Source organism: Terrapene carolina, unplaced genomic scaffold (assembly GCF_002925995.2).
Source record: "Terrapene carolina triunguis isolate 2854851 unplaced genomic scaffold, T_m_triunguis-2.0 Scaffold95, whole genome shotgun sequence".
NCBI classification, from domain to species: domain Eukaryota; kingdom Metazoa; phylum Chordata; order Testudines; family Emydidae; genus Terrapene; species Terrapene triunguis.
The window spans coordinates 33,098,595-33,114,050 of NW_020664446.1; the positions used below are offsets into that span (position 1 = coordinate 33,098,595).

Consider the following 15,456-nt stretch of genomic DNA (forward strand, 5'->3'; position numbering starts at 1 on the left):
AGTGAATGGAAAGACATTTAAACTGAACAGAAAACTAAGGAAGGAGGGAGTTTCCCCTGCTCTGTGTAACCATGAATTACCAGAGCCTGACAGAAAGAAAAACAAAACAAAATGGCACACCCTGTTAAAAAGAGAGGAGGGTTTGAAGTGAAGGCTATCCAAAAACTCAGGGCCAGCATCTAAGCTGGGTGCTATCTGGGAAACATGGGATCCCCTCTAGAACAGAGGATATATGCTGGGCAACTGTTCAGAGGCAATAGATAACTTGTATTAGAAAAGGGAATTTAACTAATATAGAAGTGTAAAGACAGACTGCATCTTTATTTATATTTTCTGTGTAACGTGTGTTTGCTTTTCCTCCCTATTTCATCTTTGAATCTATGATTTTTCTATTAAACAAAACTTTGTTTTATTTTTACTGCAAGCAAGAATTTGTTGTGCAAACTGTGTGGAGTGTGTGTGCCAAAGTGAACTCATGACTGGGGGCAGGTTTCACTCCTTCAGGGGTGACAAATCAGAGGAGAAAAGTCCAAGTGTCTGGTAGTTAAGAACTCGGGCAGACTGATTTGGGGGAGATTCGAGACTAGAAGGGCTAGTGGGATCAGCCCTGCAAGGAGTAACTAGGCAGGTGGAAGCCAGGGTTGAGACCTTTATGCTTGTAGGCTGGCTACTGGTGTCAAAACTCTTGAGCTCTTATAGCATAGCAGTAAGGCACCCAAAATTACAAGACAGGTGGTGACAGAACCCCTTACTGATCCGGGTGATCCCCAAAATGTCACAATAACCACACAGGAGCAGCAAAGGCAGGCAACCTTCCAGCCTAGATGACAACCAAGACCTCATCACGGTGAGATGGAAGTAGCCAGCCTACATAACCCCTTTATATTCTACACTTTGATTTACAAAGCAAAGAAGTCCTTAGATTAACAACTGAACTGTATTAGATTAACAACTGAACTATTTGAGGAAGATCTAGAAGGATGAACTGATTAAAAATATATCAATCGTACAATCCTTATAACTGTATAAATTTACAGTAACTGGTAATTTACAGTGTATTTCCTTGACTCTGCTATATTCCTTTATCTTGTAAATGTGACACCCCTCTTTTAATGGATCATTATGATGAGTAAATAACACTATTAACAGTTCTGTTTATCTTTAATAAAAATTAATAAATAAAAATATTTTCCTTAAGTTTATGTAATATGTACTTCTAATTATATCTGGTACTTTGTAGTGGACTAGTAAAATTTTGTCTAAACTGTTCTGTAGGCTAACATTAAAATAATTGTATTAATAGGAAGAGAAAAAATTAAAGTTGCCCTTGTAAAGTTTGCCAAATGTAAATGTACAAAACTAGTGAGGTAAGAAATGTTATTTTTTCAAACTGAAAAGAGGATATTATAACAGAAAGTATATAAAAAAATTATAAAAAGAGTACTTGATAATGTCTCTTTGAAACAGATGATCCTCATACAGCATAATAAATCTCTCTTTGGATTGACAGAGTGTCTTTAAATGGTTTACAAAAAGTCAAACATGCTATGACATCCAAATCATGAAGCCAGTTTAGAGAATACAAAACCCCTGGATTTTCTGCATTACTTATCAGCTCAATAAAGGATTCTCAAAGATTTTTAAGACTACTATGAAAGACAGCCATTCTGGAATCTATATAATGCAGTTGTTTAGCACTTGTGGAAAAACATTTCTGTTACTTGTCAAACCTAATTCTTGACAAGCTCCCACTTAACAGCTGGCCAAATCTGATAACAGAAATTAAGCTGTATATAAAGACTCGCATAGTTCTATATTTTATCCCTGGTTGATTATAACTAGGATCAAAGTAGAAAACATCAAGTATAAAAGATATTAAGAATTCAAAGCAGAAAGTAGTATGAATCTCAAACATGGGAATATTATTGGGAAATGCAACTAAAAATAAGGATGAAATTGTTAGATTTAAATTTTACAATTGTTGAATAGACAAACATCAGGATACTGTGGCCCTGATCCTGTAAACACGTACACAAAGGTGTAATTTTATGCACCTGTGTAGTTCCAAGCACTGAATTAAATGGAACTGTACACAAACACAAGTATTTGCAGCGGACTGAGGCCTATGGAGAAGCCATTATATTACTTAACAGATACATTATTAAATTTATAGCTAGAACAACAACAAAAAAAATCACCTTGTCCATTTTCTGGAGGTTTGTTTTTCTTCCAAAATTCGATCTCACGCTGAAGTTCCTCTAGTTAACATCAAACAAAAGCAAAGTGATGTTTCAGATCAACAATACAGAAATATCACTAGAAATGCTGTTTCCAATAAAACAAAAAAGGTAGCAAAACTAATCAAACTTACGTTCTCGAAGTCCAGGCACCAGCTTAAATATAATTTCCTCTAATGTGTTATCCAACCTTTCAAGGAAGAAAAAAAAATTTCTTTTAAAGAAAGAAGATTCCTCTGCAGGATTTTAAACACCCCTTATAAGTCATTAAAAACAAATTTAAAAAAAGCCTCCTAAACAAGTAGTTCAGTAATTATATAACAATACTCCTGGTAAGTAATACTTCATTCACAATAAAATAGATTTCAAAATGAAAAAAAAAAAAAAAAAAAACATGAGAAAAATATATTCACACTTATCTCCTCTCACCCGTCCCTTGCACTGATTTGTTACAGATTCAGGCATAACTTCAGGTGTCAGTATTTAAAAAAATACAGAGAAAAAGTGGGAGAAGAAAGAGGAGAAAAACAATCTCACTATATAGAACATTCACAGCATTTTTCAATTTCTGTCACATGCAAATTATTGTGTATCACTGTGAAGTGGTTCACTTAATATTTGAAAAGGACAATTAGAAAAATGGCAAAATGTAACCAACTCTTCTCCCCACCCCATTCTAAGATGGCAGCCACTGTAGCCAACTTTAAATAATAAATTCATTGACAGTAATGTTTCTCTGGTAAATTTCTGGTTATGACTGTTTTTTTTTCTGGACTAAAGAACATTGCTATAAACTATTATGATCATCAGCATTTTTAAGATGTCCATCACCACAGTATCAAGGTACCATCAAACAAAGCAATGACACACCATCTCTTAAAAATAATTAAAAGCAGGTAGCCATACAGAAAAATAACCACCAGGTTAATATAGAGTGCTAGCACACACAAACATTATGTTTCATAAGGTTATAGTTAGTGTCACAAACTAACAAAAGGAAGGCTACTTACAGATAAAGGTAGCAAATATATTTTTATCTCGATTTGTGTAAACTGACGAGGGTAACTATCTAGTACTGAAGCTGTTAGCTTAAAGACAGAATATGCTTTTGCTATCACTTCTACCAGCCTGGATAGGAACTCACTTTCTATGATACTGCTTTTTTATATATTAACAAAACATACAGTTTTCTATAGTAATATGACATCCAAATAATCTTCAGATTAAAAAAGAATGTATGTATTTTGGGTATAAACAATACAGACTATTGATAAAATAATTTAACAGCTCCATCTAAAATATAACTATGCATTACAGAATAGTAAAACCACAGGGTTAAATTCAACAGTGATATAAAGGGAGGTGCAGATTGGAGTAAGTGGTAGAATAGCATAATTTACATGGATATTGCATGAACTGGGTGTGGGAAATGAATGTAATTTACACACCAAAGGACAGAAGGACAAGAACGAAAACAAAAAGTAAAATCAAAAATAAAGCAAAGATGATTCCACTCTACTTTATTGTCAAGCTGTGTAAGGGGTGTAAGAAAGTGGTTGGGTGGGGCGGGCTTGCTTTTATATCCTTGTGTAGGTTTCTTTTCCTGATCACCCCACTTTCTGCATCCTCAGTCTGGATACATTAGGCTAAATCCTTGGTCCCTGTTCTGGCTGCTTTGCTGGGGACTCACCCCTGGACTCCTCCTGCTGAGAATCCCACAGGTGACACAAAGCTAGAGTAGTTGGCTCAATGCAACTTGTTTCACTTCTTCACACAGAGGGCGTGATGGAAGTGGGACATGCTAGGAGCGGGTTTGCACACAGGGCTCTGCCAGATCCCCCAGGATGCTGATTGGTTGCTGCCAGCAAAAATTAGAGGCTGCTCTAAATTATGCTGGGAATCCTTTTGGCCATCAGCCAGTGCAGGATCAAGGAAGCATAAAGGTGGCTTTGAGCCATCTCCCAGCTTTCCCCAAGCTGCAAGGAGCGTGAATTTGGCACAGCTGAGAACTGAGGCTACTGGGTGCCAAATTGATGCCAGCTGTGCTACTTTTCCATTTACACTGGTTTTGTGATCCAGTTACACCCAACAGGAGTTGCACCTATTTAATCCAGGTCTAAATTTGGTCAATAGACAGTTGTCCTAATAGGTTTTTAAGTCTTTAGTTCAGCTACAGTCTCTCATAAAAAACCCACCACATACTGTATTTATGGTTAGACACTGTGTACATGGGCGTTTAGAGACTTAAAAATGCAGGGTTTTGATATTAATTCTCTCTCAATTTTTTGATCACTAAAATGATATGACCCATTTTTTCAATACAGCTGCCAAGAACAGATATAATCTTTTCCAGAAAATAACATGCATCTATGTTTTTATTGCTAAAGCTAAGAATGTTCTTTTACCTCTCTTAATCTCACCCACTCTCCTGTCCACTTAGTCTATCCTCTTCTTTCTACCTCTTCACCTCTCCTTTTGGTCTCCTCTCCCTCTCTGTTTCCTCTTCTCTCCTGTTTTCTCTTCCTTCCTCTCCTCACTGTTTCATCTCCTCTCACCAACAGTAAAGTACGCTGTTCAGAACCTGGACAACAAACAGGACTCTAAGGCAAACAAATAAGGTACAATATAATAATACTAGGGAAACAAAACAATTCTAGAGTCACTCAGAGGTCACATCACAAATGCAGTGCTTGCTGTTGGATTATGTGAGATGTCTGTAGCACACGCTACTTGCCCTCACAATAATTAATAATGTAGAAGAGAAAATGCACTCATACACACACCTCCTTTAATTTTCAGCATCAAAATTCAATGAAAAGAGCATGTTATTTTCTGGAAATTATGGTAAATCTCTGTGTTAAAAATACAGAAGTACTAATTAACATTTTCTAAACAAAAAACCCTTAAAATTCCCATCCCTGAGCCCTTATCATGCATATTAGATGTTATTAACTTGCAAAATGACAATGTAGCAAACAAAGCTGTTTGAAGCTGTGTGTGCGCGCATCATCTGAAACTCCTAACTGCAGTTTGTTTATTTAGACTCATTGACTTTAAGGTCATAAGGGACCATCGTGATCATCTAGTCTGACCTCCTGCACATTAACGGCCACAGAACCCCATCCACCCACTCCTGTAACAGAGCCATAACCTGTGGCTGAGTTAATGAAGTCCTCAAATCATGATTTAAAAGCAGTGATACTTAGATTTAGGCTCGCAAGTGGCTCTGTAAAGCATCTCCTGAGGCTCTTTGTGGCACATGATATTAAAACACTGTGTGATTTAATTATTCACCAATCAGGATTCTTTTACTATGTTATTAACCAACTGTAGTTGATAAAATAATAATACTTGGTCAGCCATTTTGCTCTGTGTGTATGTAAATAAATTTAAATAAATTTAAATAAATAAATAAATATTTTTTTTAAAACATCAATTAACATTACTGTGACTCTTTTGGGTATTGTTGATCGCTAATTTGACTCGTGAAGAATGGAGGTCTGAGTATTACTGATGTAAAGACTTCAAGTTACACAGAATCCACTATTTACTCTAGTTTAAACCAGCAAGTGACCCGTGCCCCATGCTGCTGAGGAAGGCGAAGAAACCCCAGGGTCTCTGCCAATCTGACCTGGAGGGAAAATTTCTTCCTGACCCCAAATATGATGATCAGTTAGACTCCAAGCATGATGGCGAGACCCACCAGCCAGACATCTGGGAAGGAATTTCATTGTAGTAACTCAGAGCCCTCCCCATCTAGTGTCCCATCTCCAGCAGTTGGAGAGATTTGCCAGTAGCAGTCACAGATGGGCCACATGCCAGTGTAGGCAATCTCATCATACCATCTATTATGGTATTCACATCCTACATGCTACTACAATAATCTTTGTACAAAATATGCATTGTAAAGTATCATTTGAAAACTAATAACTCACTGGTCAATAATATCATGATTATTTATATATAAAGTTATAAATAGCTCAATTAGATCTGAAATGTGTTTACCAGACAAGTCTGGGTAAACCAGCTTCTCAAAGACAAAGGACAAGATGACACCTCTAACCAGATATCATAAAAGTTGATGGGCAATCACCTATCAAGTGGCCACTTTTTGGCAAGGAAGAGGGGCAAGTACAAACAGATCTGTATCTTAGCAAACAATAGCCTGAAACCTCTTTCACCATAAAGCTCCAACCTAACAGCAGCAATGAATTTTATCTAGGGATAACCCTCTGGAAAATGCATTTCAAAAGAGGGACTGGACTATAAAGTGAGGGGCAAAAACACCCCAAGATATCTCTCCCTATCCATCTCTCTCTCTTTCACCTAAAAAGACAAAAGGAACAGATCCTGGCCTGAGAATCTGGTCAGCGATGTTACTGGGAACATGTGGTAAGAGACTTCACCTTGAACCAAGTCTGGTTTGTTAAGTTTTAGTACTAGGAAGCATTTTATCTTTAAGCATCTGTATCTTCTTTTGTAACCCTTTTTGACTTGTACTCACTTAAAACCTCTCTCTTTGTAGTTAAAAAAAACTTCTTTTATTCTTTAATCAAAACTAATCCAGTATTGTGGTTAAACTGGGCTGTGTGGTAATTCCATTTAAAGTAGCAAACTGTTGGATACTGATCCCATTAAAAGGGCAATGGACTAAAATATCGGAACTGTCCAGAAGAGGGCTGGACAGTGCTGAACACATGTTTTTGGGGGAAATTCAGGACTTTGAGAATGCTGGGGCCACCCTGGAAGTGGACAGCAGAATGTGACTGATGTATGGCTGGCAGGCTCTTTGAGAGTAGCCCAGGCGGGAGCTACAGGAGCAAAGCATTGTGAGACATCCCAAGGTGCAGGGCAAGGTTGACAAAGACCCTCACTGGTCTGGATGGCACCCTGGAATGTCATACCATCCCCTCCATAAACTTATCAAGCTCAGTCTTGAAAACAGTTAGGTTTTTTGCCCCCACTGCTCCCCTTGGAAGACTATTCCAGATTAGTCCTCTGATGCTTAGAAACCTTCATCTAATTTCGAACCTAAACTTGTTGATGGCCAGTTTATATCCTTTCTTTCTTGTGCCAACATTGGCCATTAACTTAAAAAACTCCTCCTCCTCCTCCTCCCCCTCCCTGCTGTTTATCCCTGTGATGTATTTATAAAGAGGAATCATATCTCCTTCCAGCCTTCGTTTGGTTAGGTTAAACAAGCCAAGCTTCTTAAGTCTCCTCTCATAAGGTAGGTTCTCCATTCTTCTGATCATCCTAGTAGCCCTTCTCTGACCCTGTTCCAGTTTGAGTTCATCTTTCATAGACATGAGAGACCAGAATTGCATGTAGTATTCCAAATCAGGTCTCACCAGTGTCTTGTTCAACGGTAATAACACTTCCCTATCTTGACTGAAAATACCTCGTCTGAGACATCCTATGATTGCATTAGCCTTTTTCATGGCCCTATTACATTGGTGGCTTATAGTCATCCTGTGATGGATCAATACACCCAGGTCTCTCTCCTCCCTTGTCGCTTCCAAATGATATGTTCCCAGCTGATAGGAAAAATTCTTTTTGTTAGTCCCTAAGTGCATGACTTTTCATTTTACACTATTAAATTTCATTCGATTTCTATTACTCCACTTCTATTACTACGTCATCCACTTCTTCTTGTCTGTTATTCCTCTGTATTGCCGATAGTTTCCAACTTTGTGTCATCTGCAAATTTATTTGCACACTCTCACTTTCTGTGCCAAAATCATTAATGAAAATGTTAAATAAGATTGGTCCCAAGACTGATCCCTGAGAAACTCAACCTCTCTCCAGTCTGACAGTTCAACTATCAGTATAACCCGCTGTAGTCTCCCCTTTATGCAGTTCCTTACCCACCTTTCAATTCTTGTATTAAGTCCCATCTTCTCCATATTAACCATGTGGAACTGTATGAAATCCAGGTAGATTAGAGCGACTGCATTTCCTTTGTCTAAAAAAACCAGTTATCTTCTCAAAGAAAAAGATCAGGCTGGTCTGGCACAATCTACCTTTGTAAACCATATTGTATTTTATCCTAATTACTGTTTACCTCTATGCCTTTAACTACTTTCAAAATTTGTTCCAAGACCTTGTATATAATTGAAGTTAAACTAACAGGCTTACAGTATCCGAGATCATTTTTTTTCTCTATCTTAAACATAGGTACTATATTAACAAATCTCCAGTCATAGGATGCAATCCCCAAATTTACAGAGTCATTAAAAATCCCTGCTATTGCACTTGCAATTTCACGTGCGTGGTCCTTTAATATTCTTGGCTGGAGATTTATCTGGGCTCCCCGATTGGGTCCCATTAAGCTGTTTGAGTTTGACTTCTACCTCGGATGTGGTAATTTTTACTTCCATATCCTCATTTCCATTAGCTGCCCTGCCACTACCTCTAATCTCATTACCCTTATTAAAAACTGAGGCAAAGTATTGGTTTAGGTGTTGGGCCATGCCTAGACTATCTTTAATCTGCACCCCATCTTCAGTGTTTAACAGTCCCACTTTTTTCCTTGCTTTTTTTTTTTGTTTTTTAAATTTATATGGCTAAAGAACCTTTTACTATTGGTTTTAATTCCCTTTACAAGGTCCAACTCTGCTTGGCTTTTGGCAGTTCTCACTTTTCCCCTACACTTTCTGACCTCCAGGAGGTAGCTTTCCTTGTTGATCCATCCTATCTTCCATTCATTGTAGGCTTTCTGCTTTCTCTTAATAACCTGCTTAAGATGATTGTTCATCCAGTTTGGTCTGCAACCCTTCCCTACAAATTTTTTCTCCTTGCTTCGGGTACAGGCTTCGGATAGTTCCTGCAACTCTGAGTTAACATAATTCCAAGCCTCCTCTACATTCAGATCATTGAGTTCTTCAGTCCAGTCCTCTTCCTCAACTACTTCTCTTACATTTTTTTAAGTTTGCCTTTTGAAATCAAAGACCCTAGCTGCAGACCTATTTTCCTTTATCCATCCATTTAGTTTAAATTAAATTAGATGATAATCACTCGATCAAGGTTGGCCTCTACAACCAGTTCTTCTATGAGGTCCTTGCTACCAATACTAAATCTAAAGTGGCATCACCTCTTGTTGGTTCGGTGACTATTTGGTGAAGAAATCTATTAGATATCACATCCAGGAATATCTGAGCCATACCATTATTAGTAGCACTCATTCTCCAAACTATATCTGGGAAATTAAAGTCTCCCCTAATCAGACAATTCCCAGTAGTATTTATTTCATTAAAAATATTAAAGAGGTCTCCATCTATATTCAAATCGGATCCTGGGAGTCTGTAGCATATCCCAAGCACAATCCCAGTGTAGCCTCTGTTACCTTTCTTCCACAAACAGATTCCGCTTTATCCATTCTTCAACTGTACAATAAAATACCTTTTTCAAATTTCACAGAAAAAGAAACTAAGGTACACAACCTTATTCTCTGACTGAGACATGCCAAGTTTCAGCCAAAATCTTATTTATAACATACACCTCCAATAGAGTGCACGCTTGTTCGCTACCTTTTCCCATGAGGGTGAAAAGTTAAGGAAGAGGAGAGAGGTGATCTTATAGTTGGGGAATGGATAAAGACCATTTCTACAGATATCTATCTTCTTGTAGTAAATATATGAGAATTCCAGATTCTCTCTTTACAGACAGCATGTCTAATTAAAAAAAAAAGGTCAAATTAGATCTGTCACCAAAGCATTTTGTTATGAGACTACTATACTGCCTTTTGAACTTTAGTCCTGGACTACTGTGCCACATCGTGAAGAAAGCCCTGCTATGGCATTTTTCATATTCTAGGCACTTTTACAAATCACTTACTAATTATTTCTCAACTTCCTGCCAGACCAGAAATGAGACTCCACCATCTGAAATGGGTTGTCCCAACAGGCCAGAGAAGCTAAGAGAGCAACACTCAGAGAGCTGGAGGGAGAACAAGAATCCTAGGATACTGAAGCACTCCTGCTCTGATAGTTACCCCAATGAGCCTGCCAGCCTGGCCCAGGTGCACTGAGGCCCTTTTATAGCCTCAGCTCTGAATGTTCAGTGCAGCTAATGGGCACTGCTTTGCATAAGGTTCCCAAAGCTTAGTGGTGCTGGGGTAAGGGCATATCAAACAAGTGGAGATATACACAGGCCACCTAGAACCAACTCCATATCCTAAACTAGCTCCAACTGACTCCTACTAATACTACTATAGCACCCCCCGCCCCAAACAAAACATCTCCTAATTCCCCAGAAGGGCAAACAAACCCCGAAAAAACCTCCTCCATCCTTTTCATTTACAGAACGGAACTCCCCACCTGGTGCCTTTTATTTTGTCTTCTAACTTTGGTGCCAAAGACGTCAGTACTGCTTATACAGCCAGATATCCAGCACACTGGGTAAGTTTTGAAAATAGCACTGAATGCTGGTTTCATGGTCTACAATTATTGTTTTCTTTCAATAAGGAAACAAACCAAACAGAGCCATTTTGACATTTGCTCTCTAAGGAGCATAAATATTACACAAATCAATGTATGTCTAAAGTAATAAATCAAAAAATGGCAGAAAAACTAATGTTAGGTTCTGACTACAAACTATAGGGAATAATCAAAAGTAGAAAGTACTTGTCACTTTCAGGTGTGCCCTTCAGAGTAGTCCCACCATCCTAAGGTTTTCAAAACTGCAAGGAAATTTTCATTCACACCAAACGAATTCCAAAATGAAACCTGAACAACTACATTAGATAATTCCAAAGTCAATCTTTTCTGTCATTTAACATAATAATTCCTGTAAAAGTTGAAGCAAGTATTTTAATAGATTAATTATAGCCACCTTTCTCTGTGTTATAAACATCCAGCTAAGGGTAGCATAATATCCCTCCTCACCCTGTGAAAGGTTAATCCCTCCTTTACCTGTAAAGGGTTAAAAAGCTCAGATAACCTGGTTGGCACCTGACCAAAAGGACCAATAAGGGGAGAAGATGCTTTCAAATTTGTGGGGGAAGGTTTTTGTTTTGTGTCCTTTGTTCTCTCCGGGTCAGCAAGGAACCAGGGCAGGGAAAATACATCTTCCTAAACCGTATCTGAACTAAGCATCTAATATTACAGAATTAGTAAGTAATAGCAAGGAAATGCGTTAGATTATTTTTTGTTTTAGCTTGTGAATTTTCCCTGTGCTAAGAGGGAGGTTTAGCCCTGTTTTTGTAACTTTAAAGTTTTGCCTGGAGGGGAAATCCTCTGTGATTTGAATCTTATTGTTACCCTGTAAAGTTATTTTTCATCCTGATTTTACAGAGGTGATTCTTTTTTAAATAAACTTCTTTTAAGAACCTGATTGTTTTTCAGTGTCCTAAAGACCCAGGGGGGTTGATCTGTGCTCACTTTGTAACCAATTGGTTAGGATATTATTCTCAAGCCTCCCCAGGAAAGGGGGTGTAGGGACTTGCGGGGATATTTTGGGGGAGGTAGGGCTCCAAGTGGCCCTTCCTGAATGTTTGTTTAAATCACTTGGTGGTGGCAGCGACACCAAGGGCAAGGAAGGAATTTGTGCCTTGGGGAAGTTTTTAACCTAAGCTGGTAGAAATAAGCTTAGGGGATCTTTCATGCGGGTCCCCACATCTGTACCCTAGAGTTTAGAGTGGGGAGGAAACCCTGACACCCTGCAGGAAAAAAAAAAACAACAACAACAACAAAAAAAAAGCAAACGTGCAGAAGAGCATAAAATATCAAATGTAAATACCAGCTTTAGACTTGCCCCTGACATTTTATTTTTAAAAGACAGGATGACTCACATGAGCAAAGCAATTCTTCACTACTAATTGTGTGTCACAGGCAAACTGAAAACTCATTCAGGTTCGCTGGTGTCCATAGAGCAGGATATCAAAAGAGTGTGATCCTACCTTCTTGGTACACCCAAAGCCCCCAATGATTTTTGGTGCATACATAATTTTGGTTAGACAGGGAATGCAGGACAGGGCCCAAATTGATTTTAACAATGTAACATCCCTCAGAAAGTGAATCCCCATTTTCAAGATTGACATTAAATTGCAAAGTTAACTGTGAAATTCTGACAGGCCCTGAACACTAGTAACTGAAAGATATATTTAAAAAAAATTAACACTTATGGCAATTACTCAGAAGTTAGTTTATAATATATAGTACCTATATTTCAAAAATCTAACTGGTTCAAACATGTAATAACATAGTTAACTCATATATCACTGAGAAGTTTCAAGCGTAACAAACTACAGTGTATTTCATTTTTAGTTAAAACTTCATACAGTGTTTAATGCCATTGCACATAAAATATTATTCCATTCTCAAGTAATGATAAAGATAGGCTCTCTGAAAACGCATCATGTAAAATATATATAGCAAGCCATATAGTCAACATCAGAAGACTCAGTTTGATATTTCTGCTCACCTGCTCTTCTGATTACTTTGAGGTTAACATATTTGTAAAACTGTTTTTTATAAATTGTAACTAGCAAACTATTTGTTTTATGAAGGTTCTTGTCAAATAAACCCCTTTTAGGGTAACTGGGTTTAAGGAAACTTCCCACAGAATATTGCTGTTTCTGCAGTTCTAGCCTGTGGTCTTATTTTTTTCTCACCTTCATATTTCCTGCCTAGAGCACAAAATTATTTACATATTTCAGAAACGTATTTTTCAGATAAAGTGAAATTCTCAGATCAACATAGAAATATTTCTACTATATTTTTGTTTTCAGCATATAAGCAGCATTGTTTGTGCTACACACCATCTTCTGAGAAGACAAACCCAGTGCATCAGAGTCACTCAGGCACTATGGTGAGGGGAAGCAATATGAACACCTATAAACATTTATATATAGCATATATAAAGAGAGAGAGATCCTTTCATGCCTACCCTCCCCAAAAGCTTACTACAACAGTTTTTGAGATACTCATTAACCAAACTGATCAGATGCAGCTGAATATCACCCTGTCTTTTTTATATATAATTTAAACATGTCATTCTCCCATGAACTGCTCTACATACAAACACCTAACCATAAACCCACAGGCAGCTTGTAGCTGTCACAAGGGAGTAAACAAATAAACAACTCTGATGAAATTAAGACCTGAATATTTGCTCTTATATTGACACCATATGGATCTTTTCTTCACTTTTAATCATAAGCTCTACTGGTAGAATATCTGTTACAAAATAAGAAAAACTCAGACTACATTACTGGCGTAAAAGGTTGGGGGCTGTTTTTTTTACCCTTACAGAAAGCAAGAGATAGTTGCTGGGCACAAAGAGATTGTAGGTATGCTCAATCATGCTTCCTCAAAAATTACCATTAACATTAAACTACCTTTTAAAGCATATGAGTCAGACACTTATTACAGCTTTTCCCAGGTGATATTAGATCAATTATAGTAAGTTTCACCATGCAAACTGTACCTCAGTGAATAGTTAATTTCTTATCTGTTAATCTGGTTTCTTCAGTTCCCCCTGAAAGCCCAGACAATGGGTAAATGTCCTCTTTTCAGCAGAGAGAAAAAATACCAAACCAAACCCAACAACCTAGCTCCTGGGATATCACTCCCTCTATACAACAGTCTGGCTGTCTGCCCAATTTACTTTAGATAGAAGTTTCCTGAACAATATAAACCCTACCAATGTAAAGGAACTACATGGAAAATTATTCAAAGAAAAACTCAAACCCTAACTCAAACAAAACCACAAAAATTGTGGGTTATATACTGTGTATATAGAGGAATATGGAACAACAAAATTACTTATCCCTAATACATCTTTACTTTAGTCAGCAAGAAACTGCAGAGTAGGTGCCTATAAAAAACCCAGAAAGTAAAAGACTAGTGTGCACAACTGGGCACATTTGCAGACCTTGGAGGAGGTAAAAAGCTGTCAGGACATTGCACCTCCAAATCTGCTAACCCTTTTGTAAAAAGGACTGACCCAAGGGGGAAGGCAACTTTCAGATGCTTCTTTAACAATTTAAAATTTGAGTGTCTCTTGTAGGTCAAAACTACCGAAGTGATTTTTCCCTACCAAGTTTGTAGCCTTAAGGCTTGTCAAACTAGGGCATCCACAACAAAGATGGAAGTCCTGATACTATAACAGATGAAATTTCAGTGTTAAAAAATGCACAGTAATGCACATTGGAAAACATAATCCCAACTATACATATAAAATGATGGGGTTTAAATTAGCTGTTACCACTCAAGAAAGAGATCTTGGAAATATTGTGGATAGTTCTCTGAAAACATCTACTCAGTATGCAGCGGCAGTTAAAAAAGCTAATAGAGTGTTGGGAATCATCAGGAAAGCGATAGATAACAAGACAGAAAATATCATATTGCCTCTATATAAATCCCTGGTATGCTCAAATCTTGAATTCAGAGTGCAGATCTGGTTGCCCCATCTCAGAAAAGATACTGGAATTGGAAAAGGTACAGAAAAGTGCAACAAAAATTATTAGGGGTATGGAACAACTTCCATATGAGGAGAGATTAATAAGACTGAGACTTTTCAGCTTGGAAAAGAGACGACTAAGGGGGGATATGACAGAGGTCTATAAACTCATGACTGGTATGGCAAAAGTAAATAAGCGTTATTTACTCCTCAAAACCCAAGGACTAGGGGTCACCAAATGAAATTAACAGGTAGCAGGTTTAAAACAAACAAAAGGAAGTATTTCTTCACACAATGCACAGTCAACCTGTGGAACTCTTTGCCAGAAGATGTTGTGAAGACCACGACTGTAATAGGGTTCTAAAAAGAACTAGATGAATTCATGGAGGACAGGTCCATCAATGGCTATTAGCCAGGATGGAGAGGGATGCAAAATGATGCTCTGAAATTTCCGTAGCCTCTATCTGCCAGAAGCTGTGAACAGGTGACAGGAGGTGAATCACTTGATGAATACCTGTTCTGTTCATTCCCTCTGAAGCACCTGGCATTGGACACTGTCAGAAGACAGGATGCTGGGCTAGACGGACCATTGGTCTGATCCAGTATAGCCGTTCTTATGTTATTATGCCATTGCAGAGAAAAATCTCAAAAGTCTCTATCTAGGAGAAAAAGTGCTCATCAGTCTGCCTTGGAAACCAGTATTGTAGACAGCCGTGACAGGTTGCTGGGGCACTATCTGGTCCTTAGTTAACAACGGACTAACCTCAGTTAACCTCAACTTCACCCTCCTCTTGGCACCTGTACTCTGGGAAGAAAC

At 37.9% G+C, this 15,456-nt stretch overlaps 1 protein-coding gene across 3 annotated transcripts in view; it reads right to left on the reverse strand.

Annotated features, from left to right (window-relative positions):
- The window catches only part of PCGF5 (polycomb group ring finger 5), an 83,481-nt gene that overhangs the window by 18,559 nt on the left and 49,466 nt on the right, over positions 1 to 15,456 (reverse strand). For 2 of the 3 annotated variants that reach the window (XM_029911328.1, XM_024208605.1), the window contains exons 4-5: positions 2,372 to 2,427; positions 2,199 to 2,258 (exon numbers count right to left, since the gene is read on the reverse strand). In XM_029911328.1, the coding sequence (XP_029767188.1) occupies positions 2,199 to 2,258; positions 2,372 to 2,427 (116 nt within the window). The remainder of the gene's footprint in view (positions 1 to 2,198; positions 2,259 to 2,371; positions 2,428 to 15,456) is intronic. The other variant, XM_024208607.1, reaches the window with a different exon arrangement.